At 41.1% G+C, this 24158-nt stretch overlaps 1 protein-coding gene across 8 annotated transcripts in view; it reads right to left on the minus strand.

Annotated features, from left to right (window-relative positions):
• Positions 1–3330: 3330 nt before the first annotated feature.
• The window catches only part of MBOAT1 (membrane bound O-acyltransferase domain containing 1), a 54969-nt gene continuing 34141 nt past the window's right edge, over positions 3331–24158 (minus strand). For 5 of the 8 annotated variants that reach the window (XM_030496515.1, XM_030496506.1, XM_030496476.2 and 2 more), the window contains 9 exons: positions 22402–22457; positions 20177–20231; positions 17280–17463; positions 15482–15674; positions 12559–12662; positions 9745–9809; positions 8272–8404; positions 6935–7086; positions 3331–5200 (listed from right to left, as the gene is read on the minus strand). In XM_030496515.1, the coding sequence (XP_030352375.1) occupies positions 5068–5200; positions 6935–7086; positions 8272–8404; positions 9745–9809; positions 12559–12662; positions 15482–15674; positions 17280–17463; positions 20177–20231; positions 22402–22457 (1075 nt within the window). In that variant the 3' untranslated portion in view covers positions 3331–5067. Of the gene's footprint in view, positions 5201–6500; positions 6673–6934; positions 7087–8271; positions 8405–9744; positions 9810–12558; positions 12663–15481; positions 15675–17279; positions 17464–20176; positions 20232–22401; positions 22458–24158 lie in introns of all 8 variants that reach the window. The other 3 variants (XR_003992953.2, XR_003992948.2, XR_003992949.2) reach the window with 2 other exon arrangements.

The following is a 24158-nucleotide window of genomic DNA, read 5'->3' on the forward strand; positions in this document are numbered from 1 at the left end:
TCCTGCCAGCTGAAACCCAGGGCAGGAAGGAGGCAGAAGAGAGGACAGAAGAGAGCTCCTGTGCCCATCCTGGCTCCCGTGCCCATCCTGGCTCCCTTGCCCATAGTGGCTTTGCATCATTTACAAAACCCGTGAGGGACTGGGCGCAGCATGGAAATGGTTTTATTGACAGCTATAGTTTCCAAAAGCTGTTCTGGCCTTTGCAGCTGGGAATGGCTTGAGTGTGCAGGCTTCAAAGGCACTGAGGTCAGAGGGCAAATATAAAGACACTAAAGATTCTGGATGACATTTCATATTTTAAGAGCATCTCTTGATTTCATTGGGGTTGGGAGGAAGCAGAGGAGCGTCCAGCCCACAATTTGAAATGCCCAGGACTGGCAATGAGGGACATGCATAATTCCTAGAGACCAAAACTGTGGACCTCTTTGCTAGTGCTGTGGAGGTCCTGCAGTTATACCATGGCAGACAGTCATTCCTGCAGGGGCTGCATCCAGCCCCATGGATGCTGGGTGCAGTGTGGATTCCTCCAAAAGCAGCAGGCAAACCTTGCTGCTGTCTCTGGCAGCAGACACATGAAGCTGTAGGCTGGCACTTCAGAAACCCCTTTTGCTCCTTCTTGTGGCAGCAGCTGCCTACTCATGGTCCCTTGTCACAATCTCTGTACCTCCAGTCCCCACCTACACAATTATGTCTGCTTCCCAAAGTGCTCTGTCTTCCTGCTCACGATCTGTGTGAGGATTGTCTTATTTCACATACCAGAGGGGCCCTGCACCCAGGTTTGTACATTGAGGGCAGAAGTTGCTGCCAGTCTCTCTCATGCACATGCACACATGCCATGGCAGCCCTGGAGGAGTCATGGACCAGGCCAGCCAGGGGGTGTCAGAAAGGGGCTTTTTCATCCGAGCTGTTTCCCAAGACACCTCCAGGGGAAACCTGCCCCATCTGCTGCGCACCGCACTGTATCGTTTAAGGGTACTTGGGGAAAAAAAACCCAACACATCAGTCACAGACAGGTAAGTCAATTGAATGTATTCACGTTATCTATTCCTATACTCATGTTATTCACCACATCTTCTGAGGTTGCCTTTAGTTGTGTATCTCCCTGATCAGATATAAAATATCCACGTAACACCAACTTTCTCAAACACAAATAAAACAAAGCAGAAAAACTAAAGTGCACTAATGCAGAAGTCCTCAAGGCAAGAATAAATATGAACAAAGAGAAATCCATGTGTCTCAGAACAGTGACACCACCACCACCTGAAGATGCTTCTGATGAAGAGGGGTACCAGTTTCCATCCCTGGACAAGGCAAGGGTGGCTTAGTGTGCCAAGGCCCTGGCAGTGTTTCCTTTCACCCTGTCCCATCACGACTGGTTCAGCCTCAGTAAACTTCGAACTCTTTTCCCAGTACTGCTAGGCATCAGTACAGCATCTGAGAGAGGGACTGGGAAAACCGACTGTGAGCATGGCATGCTTCTGGATTGGTGGTCTTTCATCATGCCAGGGCCTCACAGGCAAGCTGCACGGCCGTCACCCAGGTGTGCAGGGAACCACACTGCAGTAGAAAAGCCTCCAGGCAAGCCTAAGGTCTCACTTCCAGGGCTGCTCTATGGATGGACAATTAATTGGGTCCTGAGGGCAGTCTTGGGGCACTTCTCAGAACTGACTTTCCCTCATCCTGGAGTTCCCTTCCACAGACCATATTTGAATTAGGTAAACAAAAATGTACCCCGAGTTCTTATGGCACATAAACACCCTCTTTTCTACCAACAAGGCGGCATTTCCTCCTGTAATACTATTTTATTCCAATCTACCTAGGTCTTAAATTTCTCTTGTTCTCTTGCCCCAAAGCAAAACACATTTATTATCGTGTAAACCGTCAGCTGTCCTGCACTTAGCACAGCTGCACTGCTGCAAAACCCTTGGCCTCTGCAGGGCCCTGCACTCGGCACACTTCGACCTTGACTCGAGTGTTTGCCTTGACCCAGTCGCCCACAGAGGGCACTGCTCGTAAATGTAACCCAGCAAAGGCGCATCAGCACTCGGAAAGCTGCGGTTTCCACCAAGAACGAATCCAAACACTTCGTGCATATTATTACTGCCATCTCCAAGAAGAAAGGCAGCAGCAGGCTGATGTCACGCAAAAGAATGTGTTTTTAAAGCACATACAGTGCATTCGTACTCACGCTGAGATGTCAGGCAAAGCTTCCCACCTTGTATCACAGGTGGGAAGAATGCTTCTAGCCCCCCAACATCAGAAGCACGTCAGTTCAGTGACATAAGAGAATAGTACCTCAAAGAATGTTTGATATTTCCATATGCAACCATGCATATCACTTCATCTTGGGCAAGGATGAGGAACATGCTGTTCCTCTGTCCACATGTGGGCTATAGACATTCCTTGTAACACACTTCTAAATTTTACAGGCAAGTTTCCATTTGTTTCTTTACTACTGCAGCCAGCAGAATGTTTTTCTCAAGTCTCCAGTTTAGCGATAAGGAGGTAAATGCTTTATATATCAGAGACACTGATGCCACTGGTAGGAATTTTACCACTAGACTTTCTTGGGTGTAGGGATTTCAACCTGTATTTCCAAGAAAGAATCCAGATCTAGTTTGCTGAGCCTGCTTTTAAATGTGCAAGAGAGAGGTAAGTGCATGTTTATGCAAACACCTACAAATAGAGTAAAAATCTGTGGCCTTTTCACCCACCTACCTCATTTTAAGAGATGCAAAAATCCCAGCTATGTGCAATGTATGCATGCAGAACAGAGCAGTCAAACAGGGAAGAAAAGTATCTACCCACTTTGTATCCCACTTCTGTGCTGTCTCCATTGCTTGGCATGCTCCAAGGGGACACACACAGGAATGTACTCAAGGACGGGGACAGCTTACAGGACATAAAAGAGAGGACATTATGCTTCCAGTCCAGAGAGGAAATTGCTGAGTTGTTGCTTCTTTAAATACAAATTAGAGCCCATGGCCAGCAATGCCCAAGCCCGTGTACTCCCCAGGATGAGCCCTGGTTCCCTCCCGCAAGAAACACAGCTGTCACAGGGAAAAATTAGATGCTTGAGGTGCAGCTGAGGCTGGTGCTCAAGGAGAACACATGCATGAGGACTGGCCAAGTTAAGGATAAAGCTGCCATGAAAACTAAATCACAAAACCAGGGGTCATCTTGTCTCTATTTCAGCAGGAGCAGGATGTAAAGCTCAGCTGCTCTGTAGAATCCAGCAGACCTGAACATTTTCCCTCACAAGTGTGGAGGATCTTACACCCATTTTCACATTAGACTCAATAAGTTTGTGATGAATAATGCCAGGCGATGACACACAGCAATTTGTTTATTCAGATCAACCTTTTAATCCCACATCGCCCTCAAAATATATTACCAAATATACCCTTCCATGAGCTATGCTCTAAGTTATGAGGTGGTCACATGACAAAAAATTCTCCCCACAAAAGAGAAAAAAAAAAAATTAAAAAAAAAAAATCGACTTTGTTTTGGAACTTTTTTTGATTTCACTGATTTTTTTTCTTCCCAAAATATTAGGATTCTGCAAAATTTTAATCTGACACAAAAATCAGAATGCAGAAAACAGCAGATTCTTTGTGAAATCACATGTCAATTAAATGACCATAAAGCAATGGTCATACCAATACTTTAACAAGAGAATTGCTTCTACAAAATCCTAATAAAAACATTCCTGGAAAACAGTAATTTTAAAACATGTTTTAGTTGGTTTTGATGTATCATAACGGTTTGTTTTATTGGGGTAAGTGGATTTTTAAAAAATTAAATAAAAACCCCTGACACAGCATTTTGCAGCAGTTTATCTCAATGCACAACAAGCTCTTAGAAACTAAAGCCTTAAAACATCTCTGTCAGCCAAGGACTTTACAAGCAAGAAAACCTGCATGAACAGGCCAAGGCACGTGTTAAGATCATATAGGGACTTGGTCTTGGCTTTTGTGATGATCATATCATATCACATATTTTGTAGACAATGATTTATTATGACTATGATAATTTACTGTTCAGGTTTCAAATTAGTGTTATCCTGCTGGAAAGTAACCACTCCATAAGATGGGATGTTTCTGAGTAGAACAGTCTGGTCCATTACAAACCTTCTCCAGATTTAACCCATAATTTTGAGTTTTAAAACACTAAACCTGCATAGCTCCTCAGTTATTTTGATACCAAAATGGAAGTGCTGCATCATGCTGAAACTGCAAAGTAAGGCTGGTGTAGCAATGAGCATCAGCTGCATCGTTAGAGAAGCATAACTCTGCAGATCACAGGGCATATGACCCTTCTTTCACTCTAGGTTGGGTTCCCCTCTGCCTTTTGTTTTGTTTTTATTTGGTTTTAGATTTTGGCTTAGCCAGTTGCCAGTGTTCCCCAACACCTATTCCCAAGGGACTTGTCTTGCCTTCATTGCCAGCAGGCATCACATTGAAGGATGTGAAATACCCTTGCTACCAAGCTCAGGCTGCAGTCCCTGCTCTGAAGACTGCCTAGGAAAGCCCTGCTCCTCCTTCTCCCTGCCAGGGCAGAAGTCACTGCCAGCATCTAGAACAACCCCATGTCTGTAGTTTTCTACTTGCATCTTCTCTTTCCATAGCCAAGAGATGAAAAGCTTCCCCTCCCAGCTGCCCATAGCACCAGGCTATCAGGCAGCTGGTCTAACTCTTTACTAGCTGCTTCCTGTCTTCTAATCACGGATTATTTATTGATTAATAGTTGCATATTTCTGTAAAAGAGCAAAAATTCCTCTGTGAAAAAGTTTAAATATATAAAAACACTTCATAAAAATATTTATTAAAAAAGTCGAAATGCCCAAGGAGCCTGTAAACATTGCCTGTAAAATCTCTGTTAACTGGAATAATTTGAAATATAGTCATTCAGGCTCTTTTCTGCCCTGTCCAGTAAGATTTTAAGATAAGCAATAGAAATGCCACTTGTCTTGTACTTTGACCCTCATCCCACTCAGTTTTCTTCTTCTTTGTTTGTTTCCAATATGACAGCTTGATTTTTCAATGTTGGCAATTTTCTTTGGAGGCATCATTTGTCTTTTCTTGCAATGGAGTTCAGCATGGCCTGATTCTGAGCCTTTCTTATGGAGTGAGCTTGAGGTCTGATTGGCAACAAGAGCAACACCAGGACACTTAGAATGTGCATGTGAAAATACATAGACCTGGGAACAAAAGCAGAAAGAGAATATGACATTTTTTGCGGGTCATAATGTGAACTGTGAAACCTCAGTAAGCCCATGCAGAATTTAGTGCTAAGAGATGTATGCAAAAAGTATGAACCTGACCTAGAAAGCACAAAAATACACCCTTGAATTTCGCACAGCCTATGCATGTGGTCTGCTGGTATCAATGAAAATGTTGCCGGGGATGTTAATGAGGCAAGGAATCAATCAGCAAACTGCAGAATCTAAAGTCTGACAGCTCAGATAAAGCCATGTAATTCAACCCAGACTTATTCAGCCCATCTCTCTTTAAATGTTAAAGTATACAAGGCTACACTATGAAGAAACATCCTTCATGCTCAGGACATAAAACTTCTGCAAATTTAAAGGGGGAAAAAAAAAAAAAAGGTGACAGAAAGAAGAAAAATTCATTCCAAGTGCTGAGATTCGAAATAAATCAGAACATTCCACTTTTAACTGGGGAAGGTGAGGTAATGGTGTTCACAGAAGGGCTGTGTTTCTGAAGGCAACTACTCAGAGGTATCTTTATTTGGTATCTTATTGAACATCAAGTATTTTTATTCCAAATAATTTGGTGTACACAAGATTGAATAGAAATAAAAAATACTTAAACAAATTACATGAGTCTCTGGCAGCTTGGGGAGGATGATGTTTAGAAGCAGTATGGTCCAGCTCTTAAAAAGAGATGCACCTATTTAAGGTCTTATTTATGCTTCTTACCTTAGTTCTTAATATCTTTACAAAGAGCTTAAGACCACTGCTAGGTGTGCAGTGCTCCAAAAACTCATGCTCTCGTCCAAAGGCCTACAATTTCCTTACTTAACAGTCTTGAAGATCGAATGTTAACTGTGTTCAAAAGTCACCAGGAAAAAAAATTAAGGAATGAAACTAAGAAAGATTTGGAATAATTTTTGTATGGTAAGTTTTCTGTTGAAATCAGATGTTTTAAGAAACAGGAACAGGAAATGTCAAAATCCAACCCCCTTCAAACAGACTTACTGACATCAGCTATCTTGCCTACCAATTTTATGCCTTTGCTGTTAAAGGACCAAAACCTTCTTAATCAAAACCTGTTGCTCTATGTTGACAGTTCACTGTAGAATGAAAGTAAAGCAGTGTAGCCCATTCTCCCTTGGCAAATTATTTTTTTGATTTCTCTATTTCAAATTATTTTTATTAGAGTATATTTTATATACTCTGCAACACCAGTGTTCCCCTATTTTCAAGGAACCTAGGGAAGTAATCACTTCCTACGAAGTATTTAAAATGAAAAGCATACTCATTTCAAGAAGTAATGCTCTGTCAGGCACCTTCTTTACCTCCTGCTGACCTCCTGTTCTATGCATTCAGCAGTTGGAAACCTGGTCATTTCTCATCAAGTCCTTCCTACTGCCAACTCACATGTTTCTTAACCTCTCCAACCTTGGCCACAGTTAATGGTCGAGACTCAACTGTTTTGAAAAAGGAAACTGAGTATGTAAAAAGACACATAAGGACATAGAAAGGCTGAGAAGTACAGGTGAGGTGTTCTGCATTGGCATTATTATCATCTTGTTAAGTTACAGGAGTGAAAAAATCACCAAATTATTAAGCATCCTGTTTGAACTCTTTTCAAATTTGATGGAATACCAAGTGCCTTTAAATGTGGTTTTGGGTTATTTAACAAAAGCCTGTGCCAGTATGAAGAGTAAGAGTCAAGAGGAGAGGACTTACCTGTAAAACTTAATAGCGGGCTCAACAGCCAGCATAACAAATGGTGCAACAGTATAGCACACTGCCAGTTGAGTGACAACCCAGGTGACAGCGTCGTAGGCTATCTTGAGGGGCACTGACGAGAGGAAGTAATGTCTAAAATTGTTTCTTATCTGCAGGTCAGGGAAAAGTAAGCAGAAAAATTCATAAATTAGTTTCTCAGGCAAAGTCACACGGACACATTGTAGTGTATGACTCTTCATGTATCATCAGCATTAGTATTACAGAAAAGTTTATATACCAGGTAGAAAGCACTGAGAGTAGGAAGACAGACGTGTATTGACTGGCATATCCAAGATTCCACGGAGAAGCAAAACAGAGAAGTGCCCCCCAGTTTCCTCTATTGTAATCACAGGAGCAGACTCTCATGCTGGGTATCTGGCATACATTTGGGGAAGGGAGCTGTGATTTGATCTTCCTCCCTCCTGGTTTTATTACTGGTTATCAATGGTGAAACAAAGTTACTTTAAATGAACAAATATGTGTTTATACCTGTGTGTGCAAATGCTGTTTCCTAAAGATTTTAGTTTAGCTTCATATCTGTGAAATCCTCATAAATGAGAGGCAAAGCACATGTTAAGACTGTATTTTCAGCAACCTGCTCTAGCCATAGCAGTTAACATGATCACGAGTTTAATTCACCTTTCAAATTGACCTGGTTGTTTATCCATAGTCAAACTCTGAAAGCAAACAGTGGTGCTTCCCAGCTCTGTACAACTGGCTGGTTCAGCCTGAAAGATCAGCAGATAAATTTAACAGCGAGACATGTCTTCACCATTTTGTCCTTGGTGACTCTACCCAAGGTGACGCACATAAACACCATAAACCAGTTTACTGCATCAATTGCATCCACATGTAAGAGTTCATGTTTGGGCTAATGCTCAACTCATAACAGCTTCTTATGAAAGACTGGGCCCATAGCTGATTACACACAGCATATAGGCAACATGACCTGGCAGAAGTCTGGACTCCAGCACGTCCTTGAATCCCAAGCTAATTTGACTGCATGGACATAGCCAGTGGCACTAGCAACTGTATACCCACAAGCAACATTTCCTCTGGCAGCCAGGGACAGCAATGCAGCATGTGCAGAACTGGTGCTGGTTATAACTGCTCAGGGTACTTTGAAATCAATACATCAATACAGAACAAAGCTTCAGTGAACATCAAGCCTGCAAAGACATGAAAGAGAGCTCACAGCAGGGACAAGCTGCTTCACCATGTCAGGGTGGTCCCTACGGTTGACAACTGGAGAGTATCTAGCATGGCCTTAGAAGAGAACAATGAAAGGTACATACTGCTCTGGCTGCGAGTGTGATAAGGATTCCAGTGAGAAACGTAAAATAATATCCAGGATAGATACCATGCCACAGGGCCGACAGGATAAATGTTAAAGCTGTAGGGTACCAGGGAGCTCTGTCATAGCAGACACTGCAAAACAAAAGCAAAACAAGAAAAGGCTGAATACAATCGAACAACGGACGCTGCACTTCAAATCCTTCTCCTTTTTTAAGGACTTCTGTTTTAATGGTCTTATCTTGCCTTTGTTACAGGCCAGGGCATGAGACACTCTCATTTAGATAGAGATTTTATGCACTATCAAAAGAGTGCCTGTACAAATATTCTTGGTGCTCACAGCATTTAAATAATGGGGCAAAGGACAGGTAAGACTTCATTCACCTTTATACCTCTATCTGGTATCATACCTTACCCTACAAGATCAAGAGTGACTCAAAAGATAAAGAGATATGACCCCACCCTTCACTCATGAATGAAGGTATTTTTACGCACTGTTATCTGGCAGATGCTGGGAACAACCGGGAGTGTCACAAGCTGTGGTGAGGTGGGGGATTCCTGCTAACTTTAGCAGCCCAAAATTTTACTCTCAAGATGCAAGCAAATAATACCATTTCAAGAACACACCAACTGGTCTATTTGGCTATCTGAAGTTTAACTGAAATGTTGTGTTCCAAAGAAACTAGTCAAGATAATGAAGATAATGCACTTCTTACCAGGAACATTATTTGAATCATGAAAAATAGTAGACATTGACTTAAGATGTATATATTTAACACCAAAAATAGTTATGATTACTGCAATAAATCTATGCCTGCTTTTCAGACACCACGTTAACTATACAGTGAGCTTTAATCATGCCAAAAAGTGTAATGAGTAACAACAGACAGTTCAATCTACAAAATTTGGGCTTATGCTAGTATTTATATGTGCCTTATCAGTCACGGGTTAAAATCAGATCCTCTCAGTGCTATAAGAAGTCTCTTCTCCATATCCTTAACAGGGACCTCCCGGCAAGCCTCTTATGGTAACTCCAAACCAGACTACATGGGGGCTCTGAACATTTTGATTTCTCTCCAGTTCTAGCTGAATTGGATCCCAGTGACACAGCAAGGTTCACCTCTGTTAGTAATATGCATGGGAAACATAACACAGCAAAGTGAAACAGTACAGCAAGAATAACTGGAGCAAACAGAAGCCTAAAAGATGCCATCAAAGCTCTACTCCTTTTTATTATGGAAGATCTGAACAGTTCATGTATGCCTTTGCTGCTCGCATATAAAATGCAGGCATTTTACATTTGCAGCAATAAAACTTCACAGCACCAAATACCCTTGTATTCCACTAATTGTTACACACACAGGAAACAAAGAAAGAACAAGAGGTTATACATTTATGAGATTCACCAGTCAGTGATTTTCCAGGCCATCTGTAGTTTTGGGGTCTCACAAGCTGTCACTGTTCATTACTCTTACCGTTTTAGCCAGGCAGCTGTCTGAATGTTCCAGTTTTCAATGTACATTTTAAAACTTGTCGCAGTCTAAGAAAGAAGTTCATATGATAAGTTAGCATTGAAACCTGTAAAATAATACTTACATTTTAAATTAGAGATGAGATAGACACAAAATATTAATTCTAGTAGCTAACTGCTGTGCCACAGTCCATCGTTACACTAATATGTTTTGGGAGGCACATTAATTAGGCTGATTGCTCACTGCTAACACTTGGCACTTGCTATTAAATCTCTCTTTTGTAAAATTAAATACAATGTTTGGTTATTTTTCAAATCATGGGAAATCTGAAAAGCTTTCTTAAGTGCTTGGCCTTCCCTTCACTTCCTAAACAGCGTCATTTTTCGAAGGGCTATCTTGCCACCCATACGCAATCTGGACTTCCCTAGAGAGCTATTAAAACAAAGTGTTATAAAACCTAAAAGAAATTGATTGTTATTTGGAGAAAGAAAGGGGAAGACTGAAAAACATGCACAAAAATGTTAGGACTAAATTTGGAAGCCAGTTTCAGCCCACTGCTCTGCTTGACAAACCAGTCTGGACTCCAGGGTCCTGGGAGAACCTCCTGCACCTCTTCACAGCAGCAGTTCCCCCAGCTTTAGAGGGCTGCTGGACCCCATTCATCATCAGTTCCCCTAATCCTGGTCAGTTCACCTCTGGCAGTTCTGCATCCCCACTCCCCTTTGTTCCTTGCCTACTCACAGAGGCCTCTGAGGACCTCCTCACCAAGCAGGGACACAATTCACTGACACCATATTACTTTGCCATATTAGCTGAAAGCAAAGGCACACTGAAAAGATGGATTAAAGACAAAGGCTTCCAAGGGGAATATACAGATATTTTTGCAGTTCTATGCAGAATCCTGAAGGCGAGCACTTCATCCTCTGTGTTTAAAGAGTTAAAACGATTAGCAATTCCCAATGCAGTACTACTACATTTTAATTGCATCACTGCACCAAGAGAAGCCAAGAAAAATATCACTTCTCTGCCAACTAATATTGTCACTCTCTTTCGGCCTCCTTTAAGCTTCCCTGTTACATTACCAAGAGAGAAAGTAGCCATTGGCTGTCAAAATCTGCATGCTGCCTAGGCTTTCATGTCCCCATCACGTTTTAACACTCTCACAACTTCTACCATGTGCTTATCTTTACTACAGATCAGGTCATGCCTTGGCCACATTTGGCACTCAAATTCCCAATTCTTAAGCGATTTTACATATGCAGGTGGCTATATCTGCTGAAAATGCATTGTACAATCACACTTAAACATCAAGTCCTAGAATTGTTATTCATACATGAAGTAACAATTTAAGGCTTACCCAAAATAATGGTTTTTGTAGCCTCTTTCTCTCATTTCGCACATGATCAAATCAATGGAGAGCACTCTGGTTTATGTTCCTGGAAATAATTTCTCCATCCTGATCCCCATTGCCCGTGTGACCAGTAAAGAAAGTTTTGAGGGGCCTACATTTCAGTGAGTAGAGAGGAGCAAAGGCTCCTGTTTCCTTAATTTGGCTTGACTGAAGAGCATTGCCTGCACTTCACTTTCCTCCTTCAAGCAGAAACTGCCTTGGCCCGTCAAGGTAGGAATCATCTCCTTCCCCAAAACTGAATCAGACATTGATTCAGGATCTCAGAGTTGTATCTAGGGTGCTGCCGCCATTGAGGAGTGTAAAGTATTTCTGGCTGTGTATTCTGAACCACTTAAGGAGAGATGGACACTGAGGATTAATTAAGGTAAAAAAGAAGGACAGAGAAAGGATGTTGAAAAAGACAGAATGTATAATGATACTTCCAGTTTTGGCATCTTTCAGTGAAGAATTACAGGAACTCATTTTTGAGAAGAGCTATTACAGCACATCTGCTTAGTCACAGATCATTCAGCAGTAAAGCAGTCAACTTATTTTCATCTGCTTTTCCTTTTAAAATCATAACTACAGAATTACAGTGGGGAAGCTCCTCCTATTTCGAAAGAAAAGAAGCCTTTAGAAAGCAGTCTCAGACACAAATATTTTCGCATCTCACTGGCATTCACAAATTACTCTTAGGGGCAAACAAACTACATTGTTTCTCTAACGCAAAAGATGGCCAAACATAAACAGCTTACAAAAGACTAATGGATGTTAAAAGTATACTGCAGTCACAAGAAACATGTGCGACACAAGTTTTGAGAAACAGTGTGATTTTCTGGATGGAGCTTTAGATCAGCAGCCATCTAAAGTTGTATATTGTCCTGCCAGTACCCATTCAGGTTGCTCAGTTTGTGCCCGTTATCTCTCCAGCCCTTGCTCTTCTCCATTTAAAACAGGCACTCCAAACATGTGCAGGAACCCAGACTTTGCAAGTGTTTGTGCAATGCCTACTCGTGGCGGCCTCTTTCACTATCACCACCCATCTCAACTGGGCTAAAAAAGTGGGAAGACTGTTAGAAGTAAACAGCATACACCACAGATGGTGGAGAATCATAGCTGTGAGCAATTTACTGACCTGCTGAACTCAGCCACAATCCACAGTAATTGACTGCTCATTTACAAAACATCTGATATAATAACTTATTAGCCCTCTATAAACTATTTAAAAATGCAACCTGAATACAGAGCGTGACGAAGCCTGTGTGACAGATGCTTTTTATGTGCCCAACAGATAAAATGCAAAACCTCTTCATGTTAAAGAGGGGTAGCCTGGCGGCACGGACTTGCTTTCCTTCTGGCAAAGCTTCTCCGCATTAGCATGGCTATTTCTCTATGATTATGCCAAGGCAGCCACTCCTTTAACTCACCTCGATGTTCCAAATATTCAAATTGGACAACAGGTCCCAGCGGAAAGTGCCTCTCTCATCAACTCCACTGAATCCATAACCAGCTGCATTGTTGACTGCATCTGCTGCAATGTCAAAGCAAAATAGATCAAATCAGACTGCTGGCAGAGCCACGTTTTCTTACAAGTCAGTATGACACTAAACACACATTCAAGCCAGCTTTGTAGCAATTAGCATCCACTCTTTCAAAGAGAAGCTTCCTCTTGGCTAAGGGGCACTGTTATAAGGCAACACAAGAGTCATTTCCTCAAGAGGAAGGACTAGCTACTCCTTGGGTAGAAGAATAAATAGTAACAACAGATAGTAATCACTTTAATTTGCCTTTATTATCCAAGATAGATAAAGAGTTGCCATAACATGACTAAGCACTTTCCTCAAAAAGGTACCTGGATGTCACAGTACTTTCCAGAATTAAGAACTGTAGTGTCCCAAAAGCATGCTTACCATTTCTATTAGGAGTTCCAACGTGGTTGTTTTAATTAAGACTTTATTCAGACTTCCGCAGAGAAAGCCTTTTGCTAATCCCATTCCTCAGTGCCTCCCTAAAGTATCTCACCACCTCTATAAATCAAATATTGAGTAACTTTGCTTACAGACTTAACTACTTTAAGTGCAATTAAAGCTTGGGTAATGGTAGGCATTTCACATGCTGAACTCTTTGCCAAGGTGCTGGTCAACTACATCTACCTCCCCTTTCAGCCTCGCTTGGGAACCACCTTATTACTGGGTTTCAAGATTCTGCTTTCAACATGCCCCTGCCAGAAGTCCTCTTTCCAAGTACTAAGAAAACAGGGGGGACTCATTATCTCTGGATCATCAGGTGCAGCCAACACTGATGATTGTTGGAAGAAAAAGGAAAGACAAAATACAGGTAAGGCTTTCCATTCTAGATCATTTACAAAATACAAGCCTGGTTAAGTTATGCTTTAAAAAAGTCAGCATTTATTTCCCAAGGGTGAAAACTGATTTTGCTTTGTAAATGCTATGAGTACAGGCACAAAAAATCCTGAATTTGCTCCTCCTTGCTCCAAGGGTGGCAGGGAGCACTTAGTGTTTCTTTGACAAAACCAAGAAACAAGAAATCTAGAGACATAAAAATACAGCAGACCCAACAACCTCTTGCTTCCTGAGCTGCTGTCTGCAGAGCAAGGTGTGAAGTGCAGAACCACCACGATTGTCTGCCCTTAAAATGCTCACAAGACCCCAACCTCCACAAAGCCCAGCTGAGGTTTCCCCCGACTTGAACAGCTCACAGAAAGTGAGCTGGCTTATCACTTTCACAGCTCCCTGGATGCAGAAGCTCAGACCCAAATAGGTTTCATCAGCAGCTGTGTTAGGTTTGCAGCACGTTCCCATGACTATCACTAATGCAGCAAGAAGCTGAATTTTCCGTCTTTCCATGGATCTGGAGGATTTCAGCAGTGTGGCTCTTGCACAATAGCGTGCCTGTCCTTTTCCGAGGACAGGAAGCGCTTATCGGTCTTTTCAGCAGGCACTTTTGTAATGCCCTGGGCCATGCCACCAGGAGCTAAACTGCAAAAGGATAAAGTGTCTGCTGTTCTGCTGCCTAGATTTGCAAAGTGAATAATAGAAGCCTCGCCCTCCAGTATGCAATGCATGCTTTTTGTGAACTGCCTCATTTGTAAGAGATTTCTACGGCCTCTATGGCTTAGTCATATCACAAATTCAAGTTCAGTTTATCTCTTTGGTAATGGACTTTTAGTTAATTATAATGCTGGAAAAAAATGAGGCAACAATTTAACACTGAGTCACACAAAAATAAGATTCTGAGCAAGCAATTCTTTACCCCAAAGCCTTTCCCACCCCACACATGCCAGTCCTGGCAGCCTTCCCTTGATCTGTCAGTTTTAGTCCCAGCAATTTAATCGCAGCCTTGTAATCAATTTCCCTGTCTCTTTCCATCCCATCTCAATGACACTCTGCTCAGTTTCAGGTGTATACATTGCTGGCTGGGCTTTCAGGATCTCCTCTACACACAAAGTCTTTGTAATACCAGCAAAAAAATCCAGTCTCTCAATTTTCATCTTGGCCTAGAAGGACTTGACTCCTCACACTTAGATGGGAAAGCTGACTTCTAAAGGAATGAAGGTAAAATACAAAAAGATTATTTTGGCCGCCAGTCTAGCTGGCTCCCAATAAAAGAAATTTCCTTTTTTTCCTATGATGAGTCCTCTTTCTTCTCTTTTCCTTTTCCTCACAGAGATTCTTGGGTTCTCATCACCATTTCCTTTGTTCTCCACCTTCCCCATGGTCTCCAATCCTTTCTCTTTAGCTCTCAAAGCTAACATATGCACAGGACCCCACTGTGCCTTAATGAAAAACCTAACTTCAGCCCCTCAACAAGCACCACAGCTTTCTGATACAGATGCATGTACTAAAGGTGTCCCTAAAGGAAGAAAGAGGTTTGTTTGCACTGTAACGTACTTATAAAGCCTGAGCCAGTGTGACACATTTTAACCTCCCAACCCCACTGATATAAGTGGTAAATTATAAATAAAATATAAAAATTAAAGTTTAGAGGAGACAAACTTTTTTTTCACCCTATAAAAATTTTTTTGGTACAATTACAAAGTTTTAAGTAAGATGAAATTGTTACATGGACTTTACAGCTGAAAAGCAGATTTGGTGCCAATGGGAATTTGGCATAGGGAATGTCAGACAAGATAGAAGAGCTTTTACGCACATTATTCAAAACTTTTGACATCTCCCCATTTCAGCAGGCTCCATTGCCTACAATAACACACTTCCACAAGGACTACAGGTCTAGGAACTAATTTATTCCCCCTCATCCCACATGTTTCAGACCCCTTCCCCCATTTATGAACTTGTTACCCACAGAAATAAGTGGTGTAGCCAGACTTACCTAGCGTCCATGCAAAGTAATACTTTGGTTTTGCTGCCTGTGTTACAACATACAGGTAACCAAGTCTTGACAAGAAGGGTGTTTTATCAAGAAATTCATTATCAATAATATATGCCATAGGAAAGTTCTTGGTTAGTGTTAAGAATAAAATGAGAGATACTAGTGTGATACACAGCTTATACATCACTGCTCCCTAAAAAACACAAACAACAATGAAACATTCATTAGAAGCATTTGCTGAAGGAGAAAAAAAGGCAGTGCTCATGACATACAAAATCAACGCTCTTCAAGAACCAATAAAGTTGGCAGTGATGAAGCTGATAATAGGTAATTTAGAAGAGGTGACAAAGAAAAGGCCACAGCCAAAGCTTTGGTTTAATTTGTTTTATTGAGCTACCTATAGATAGGTGCAAAGGACAATTAGAAATCAAAATTGGTGATGAACTTCACAATAGACTCCTAACATCAGTGAGTGGAGGTCCTCAAATGAGAAAGGAAATAAACAAACAAAACCCTACAATGGAAATCAGAAATCTTCCCTATAGGTACTCTAATTTCCTCTAACTAAAGACTGGACTCCTCCTGAAAGCCAAAAGCACTCAGTACAACAGTGGGTCCTACTGTTCAGGTACCATCCAGAGGTCCAGCTGAAAATCGCTTGTCCTAAAAACATACATCTTATCCTATATTGTGGGGAGGTACGCATGCTGTGTATCTGCTATGCCACAGTGTTTTCTATTACAGCTCCCTAGCTTTCTATATATTATTATTGACAATCATGTCAGTAGTTCAAAGCTCAATTTCAAGTACACATTAGGAGTAAACTCTCCTTGATACAGTCATAATTAAAAAGGTAAATCTGGTACTTGGGTACCATGTAAAAATTGACTCACATTCTCAAAAGACTAATAGCAGTGCAATATACTATTGAAACAACAACGTGTTTTTTGATCCCAAGTACTCTTTTTATATATTCTCTACATTCTGGAATAAACTAATGTACAATTATCTTTAATGCTAATTTTACTGTTTTCTGCCAACTCACATCTAACACGATATAGGTCTTATTCTGACTAATGTAAACCAGAAGTAGTGCCACTAAAGTCAGTAGAAATAGAAGAGTGTGCAACAGGAATCAGATATGCATAGGCACATACTCAACTTCTGAGGAGGCATTCTGCACACACTCACAAAGCTACACATTGAGTGTCACCTTAAGATAAGAGAAAGGAATCTGGTTCTTGTGCTATATTATCCTGCCTTACAAGAAAGGTCATTTTCTAAGAAGGTTTTAGTAATATTTTAAAAATATAAAACTAAATTAGTGTTAATAGTATGTGAAAAATGACCTCCACATCATCTACAGCATGAGATTCTCTCGCAAAGAAGAAACTAGCTGGAGAAGCTGGTTTCTGATTAGACGTGATTCATGTACTTCTAACATCTCCTGAACTATGGGTGAGATTTTACTTGCGTTCCTCTTCTGTCTGAAGCTGAACAGCAACTTGTCATTGTCAGAACCTGCAGACCATTCCCATTGCTATATAAAGGACATGCATTAACTCATGACCCGTTTTGTAAGCCAAATGCTCTTGGGAATTCAAGAGAAAGACACGAGCCCATTCACCCCTGACCCTGAGATAAAAACAGGGGCCACTTCACAGGAAAAAACTGACTAACATTTACTGGGAAGATAATCCAAAAATTGTTTTTCTTTTTAGTTTTTAATTATGAGATTCCTCTACAAAGCTGTACTCTCCTGGCCTTTGCAATAGATCTGTGTCATTTTAAAACTTACAGTTGGAGAAGGATCAGGAAGTCTGTCATAACCCTTCTGCTTCCAGTTCACTTCTAACAGTTTCATGTGCACATGCCTCCCTTCAATGAAGGCTATATAATCCTTGTAATTGCTGCAAGGCCCAGCTATGATGCTCATAAAATTGAGGAGATAGCTTAAATACTCCAGTAAAGAAGGTCTTGACCTGTGAAAATCATCCACACAAACAAAACAGAACAAGGTAAAACACAGCAAGGGCTTTCACCAATGCTTTTTGTTGCACTGTCTGCCTCAGCCTCCAGCTCTCTCCTACCGCCTTCCCCCCAGCTGAAAGCTCATTAGATCTGTTTTGGAGAAGATGAAGCACAGGCTCTCTTATATCCCAGTGATGCCTGGCAGATGGCAGTCACAACAAGGGTATTGTGCAAGTGCTTAAGCTACAGGTGCACAAATGCTACTGATTTGAAAAGTTGTCATCTTATTGCTAGAAACATTTTAGTTAAAAACAGTCATAAATTTAAATACCCACTCTCAAACAAATTGACTTGCACATTTTGAACAGGCCAGCAGTATCAGGAGTGAGAAGTTGGTAATTGTCTTTGAACAATTGTCCAGTATGTCAGGGACCAGTAACGGCTAGTAGACCACAACCTGAGTGACACTAGTGTCACCATGCTATGCCATGCAGTACCTTGCCTTCTCATGCAGACCACAGGGCAGCGAGCATTTAAGACCAGGACTCTCAGGCCTGAGAGGAGCTCTCACATACCCTTCAGCTCAGCCTTTTGAAGAATGGGAAGTGTGCATGAGACATAGAGGAAGCGAATGAAGAGGCACTCTGTCCTACTGTGCAAATGAAGGAAGTAATTGACTGTATTGTATCATGAACAGGAAAAAGAACTGATTGGAAAAAATTCCACGTAAATTAAAAGGCAGCTGAAGATGAAAGTCAAAGAAAATCCATCATGTTCATCATTTCCATTTTGCAAGTTCCCACAAGTTCCTTTGGAGTTTTACATTAGATGTAAAATGAAGAAGCTCCATTCCCCTTACTACAGATCAGTGGCATGGAAAAGAAAGATGCACAGGCCTCTCATCACTAGTGCAATTTGTAAATTGTTGGGCTTGTTTTATTGATGTGGCAGAAAACACCCATGTCCAAATTTTGCACTGATACACAGTGCTGTCCACAAATGTCCTAATAGCCACCCTCCAAGTAAACAAGGAGTGCCCAGATGAGAATAGAAACCAGAGCACAGTGCTTCAGGGCTCTCCTGTCCAAGACACAGATGGACATGCATAAACCAAAACCCACTTAAAATTCCTTCAGACTAAACCAAGTTTCTAGCAGGAAAACTAAGCAACAGTTAAACATTTGCTGTTGCCTACTTTTATTCTGAAGCAGAATTAGCTTGAATAAACAGTGAGCTTAGCCAGGATTTTCTGCATTCATGTTAGTGGTTATTGTAGATGTTAGTGCCTGAATGGTATGTTCTCTGGCAAAAACATTTCACAGAAAGATGCAGCAAACAACTGGGGTAAGGCTCATCTTTCTGTTCTGCAAAATCGGGTCCATGATTTGGGCTTCTGAACTCTACAGTAAGATTAAAAATAAAGTCATTAGTTTCAGCTTAGATTCTGCACATGGTTGGGTGGGGATACATGAGCAATGCATGAAGGAATGTACAGAGGATGAGTGAGAAACAAAAACAAACCAAGAACAGGAGGGAAGACAAAAAGCTGTATTACCAAAGGGGATTTAAAACTCTTCAGTTGTGACTTGTCTGCCACCGGCACTTGAGCTATTGGCATGTACTTTTCTGTTATGAGCTCATCTACTGTACAAGAAATTAAAAAAAGGCCTGTTTGGTGAGAATTTGACTAGAATTAATCATATGGTCACAAGGGCCCAGTGCAGTTAAACATTATGCTGTGAGCTATAAAAATAGACTCAAAGCTATTGGTCACAGCAAAAGTTAAACAAGTCTCCCTACAGGATTTCTGCTTTTCAAGAAATTACTCCCTTCTTACTTTTAGAAGCTCATAGGCAGATTTTCTGATGGTCAAATCTTCTGCCTTGGAAATGAAGGAAATAACTTCCTTGGCCTTAAACGTTTCATGGTGAATAGTAGTTATGGTTCTAAGACTAATTCCTTAACACTAATTCTTCAAGAAAAAAAAAAAAGAAGAAATAAAAAATCGTCTGTGTCCTGCACGTGTATCAAGAGACAAACAAGGAAAAAAAGAGGTGCTCAAAGATACGATCAATATGCTGCCTCCCTCTGAAAAATGAGAGGACTAATCACATAACATGAAGGACTAGGAGTATTAACATTACAGAGGGAGTTAGGAAAAATAAAATTTCAGAATCCAAAAAGTGTAGCAAAGAAAAGCAGTACTTGAAGTGTCAGAGTCAAACCAAAACAGATTTCTACTGCACAGTGGTTTGTTGACAGAGGAGTATTCTGCTTGGAAAAATAACATCTCAAAGACAGGATGAAGACAACAGCCCGAAAGTCTATATAGTACAGTCTTAACTTGTATATAAAAGAGTTAATTCAGCAAAGACTAGTTTTGTTGCATGTGGAGTATACATTTAAGTCAATGAGATGTTGCTAAGTACTTCAGTGCTTTGCTGACCAGCACAGGGTGATAAAGACTCAAGTCTTAGATTGAAGAAATAAGAAATAAAGTAGAGAAGATATATTTGTGTAAGGAGGGCAGTGACAGCAGCATTACAAAACCAAAACTGCTCAAGCAGAAAAAAAAAAACAAACCACAAACAGGTAGGACTTTTGGCTTATCATGGGCTGGAAAGAAGCAGGGAACATTTTCATGGCCTCATCACTACACAACCCAAACCCTAAACTTCTTTGGATGAAATTAAACACAAATCACTAGAGAAATTAAATTCTTACTTTACAGCAAGCCGATTCTGCTCAGCAGTGAGCTCCTCAGCTTGTCGCCCTATTCCTAGAGAGAAAGAAAAAAGTCACATTAGATCTTTCTGAAAGCCAAACAGTGAAAGCTATCCCCAAAGCCTTATGTTTGTATCTCACAGATAACTTTCTTTAGCCATAAACTTCAAGATTTTGTCACAGACAGTTGTAATACAGCTTAATTCCTAACTTTCAGGTCAAGTATACTCATGTTCTACTCCACCTTTTCACCCAGTTCCTTACCTCCTTCCCCCTTTTGCCCCCTTGCTACACTTTCAGGAAGAGCAGCCATAATATTCCCACACACACAATGCAACTCTCAATGCCATCAACTGGCAGCAGCCCCCAGCAGCCTCTACTAACAGTCCTGGGCTGGAAAAACCCCTGCTGCCAGAAGCTACCGGCTCAGTTAAGCACTAGGCTCCCGCCGGCTCCTTGGTGAGAAATGGAGCATTTCACAGCAGGAGGAGCGGGCAATGGAAGAGAAATGGACTCTCTAGTGAACAGAAGCTCCACTGGTGTGAATGAGCAGCCAGCCTGCCTGCTGCTGGAGCAAGCCTAAACACACATATCAGTAATAATCTGGAATTGTCCAGACTGGGTGACCTCCTGTGGGGTCCACAAGACCTTTGGGGCCAGAGGTAGAGCACAGACTCGCTGCCCAGGAAAACTATGATGGCCTTTTATGTCTTTTATGATGGCCATGCTGTTCATAGCTCATAGCAAATATCTCAAAACTTTCACTCTGAAGCTTAAGTCGCACATACTGTGAGGAATTCCACTGGCTTCAGCAGAACAGCTCACCATGGGATGAGTCACAGCATTCGAAGCTGAACATGCACATACACAGCTTCACAAGATCAGGGGCTTGGCATCAATTAACACGACTGTTCTAAATGTTGTGGCCGTAATTACCAATACACGCAAACACAAGACCCATTTCCTAAAAAGACTGCTGATAAGCTGCTCATTTCCATTCTCTCCCCACTCTTTCAGTTTGCAAATACTGGGAGGGTCTGAGTTCCAGGGAAACAATTAAGCACTTAATTACTTAAAGGGCTGGGTATTTTGTTTGTCTGTTTCCATTTACGGGCAGCTGCATTACATTTTTACAAATAGATATTTGTCACTGATGCTTGAACCACAAGCTGCCTCAACTGTGCTATATATGGAGGTTCACAATGTAACGAGCCTTTCCCACCAGCATTAATCTGTAGAATTTCTGGTTTGTTTAAAAGGCTCCTGTGTCTGCTATTATCTTTTCCTTTCTTTCTGTTCATTTACCTTCAATATTCTACATGCACATCTAGGTTGCACACCACCATGGAATGCAGCTATACGTAAGCTGACTAGCTTAAATAACAGAAGCAGAAAAGCCCCAGTGATATGAAAGTCAATAACAAGGTCATTTAGCTGAGCTTCAAGCTGCACCCATTATAGCCGCCTGAAAGTATTAGACCCACTTGTGTAAACTTGGCTTGCAAACAATGCCAGACTCTGCAGCCCGTGGTGTGGTCATCACCTAAATCTTACATCAAAACAACTCTATGGCAGGCTACTCATATAGTCACCCACAGCTTATAATGCAATGGGAGTCAGACCATCAGAAATTCACATGATGATGACTGATATTTCTAGCCTTAGTGCTGTGCTAGACACAGGCATTTTACTGGGAAATAATAGCGTTCTTTGTCACAGCACAGCACAAGACTGAAGACAATGTTATTTTGGTTGCAACTGTGCTTCTCCCTGCACTGTGAAAAAAGCTACTGAATTCCATCTCACAACCCATGGAGTACATTAACACTGTGTATATCAATGATAGTATATTTTTGCTGCATTAACGTTATTGACTGAACCTATGTATCAAACACAACTCTCGATTTTTGAGAACCAGGAACACCTTTACGGACCTTAATGGAGGTGCACTGTAGCATCTAAATAGCAAATACTAGTCCTAGCTAAAATCCAAACGGGGCTGTAAGGAGCACCCAAAGGGGAAAACGGTTGTCTTTGCTACTGCAAAGACAGTTTGATCCAAGAGAACTGATCAAAACTTGAAGTTTCTAATTTTCCTCCACAAAAGCATTTTTCTTCTTTTTTTGGAGCAGCTTTCTGAACTATTTCATCCACTCTGTAACTCAACCACAGAATGCACTGGAATAAAAAGTCTTCGAAACATGGGAAGAAATTCCTTTTCTTACCATCATGTAACTGGCATGCAAGTGTTGTGATCTTCTGTGTAATTATCATCAGTGGACTGTAACAAAGAAAAACAAGTCACATGTCTTGTAATACAAATTATTCCCAACTTTCTTACTGAATGTTTTTATCCTTTTAAAAGGCATAACTGTATTTGCAACAAGTGGAAAACATCCAATTCAAACTGAAGGAGGCACTCAGGCATAAGAAAATTACCTGGTATCAAAACAACCCCACAGTAGCTTGCACTGGAATTCTTAATTGCTAAACGTGCACAAAGCCTTATTTTATTTCTCCCCATCCTGCAGCAGTGCAAACTGTAATTCAGGAGGAATTGCACCACTAGGAAATACCAGCTTCTGCAATCAACTAGGCTTCTTTTCAGGCAAAGACCAAATTTAAGCCCTATACGACAGAACACTAGAATACAGCAGTGCTGCTGTAACATAACTCTGCCTCTTCTTGCTGTTACTCTCCTATTGTCTGTCTCCTCAGTGCCCTAAAAAAATGTCGACTCTGCAGATACCCATGCTTATTTCCCCACATGAATAGCCCTATCAATTAATTAGGACTGCGTGCAAATACCAGAATAGCTGTCAGCACAGCAGTTTCCCATTCATTTCTTGGCCAAGCAACTGCCTTGTGGATAGCCTGTCCAAGATGTACCATCCAACGGGAATGTTTGGGCATGTGGGATCTGGAGCCTCCCAAAAACATAAGCTAGCTGTAGCTGAGCCACGCTTGCAGGCTACAACCATCCAGCAGCATTGGTGCCAACCAAACAAGCAGTGTAAGAATGGCCACTACGTTCAATAGGACTGTGTATACTTCCCATATGCAGTTTTACCAAGCTTCTTAGCATTGTGGGAAACGTGAACTGCTGTAGGAAAAAAGAGGGGAAAAAAAAAGAGCAAAACTCAGCTTGGTGCATCAGTAGCTGGTCCCCATGAGGGTAAAGGATGCAGCCAGGAGGATTCAAAAGAATAAGAAGATGGGTAGAAAACCATGGGGACAACTAACTAGTTCCTCATAGGCAGAGGTTCCAGGGCTAATTGTGGTCCATATACAGCTTCTAAGGGCTATGGAGCCCTAAACACAAACCTGGCACTGAACATCTGTGATCTGGAAGGACCTGTGGCTACACTACCTTCAAGACCTTCACAACCACAAGAGCCGGAAGGTTGTAATGGGTAATGAGGATACATTATTATTTTAAAAGCATTAATTGCAATATGTAAAACCAGTTACGCAGAAGAGATTCGTCTTTGCTGAGGATTAATGCAATGGATTGTGATAAATTTTCAGAGAGGTTTCTGCTCGAACACAAATGACATCTTCAACATGGAAATTAAAACCCAAGTCTGTGTACATGCTATTTACAGAGTTTGACCATTATATGGAACTTTCAAAAAGTAAAGAGACATAGATGATTACTCCAAATATTATGGCTATTCATTTTAAATATTGTAGAATATTGTCTGGAATTCAATGAAAGAAAAAAAGCCGAAGGCTTTTTTCTTTTTTTCCCCAAGGAAAGAAAAATAAAAAAGTGTAAGTTGCTATCAATGGTGTCTCTACCTATAATAACAAACGTTCATCTTCTGCAGAGATTTTCAAGAAATTCTGTATCATCCTTGACTAGATCAACCTACTGGTTACAATCAAATGTAAGCTCAATGTCCAAAATAAACACTTTGCAGTCTGATTTTTCCACTATGATGAATCAAACTGATTTTCAAGATAATTCATATGCTGAGCA

The sequence above is a fragment of the Strigops habroptila genome, chromosome 1 (genome assembly GCF_004027225.2).
Source record: "Strigops habroptila isolate Jane chromosome 1, bStrHab1.2.pri, whole genome shotgun sequence".
NCBI classification, from domain to species: domain Eukaryota; kingdom Metazoa; phylum Chordata; class Aves; order Psittaciformes; family Psittacidae; genus Strigops; species Strigops habroptila.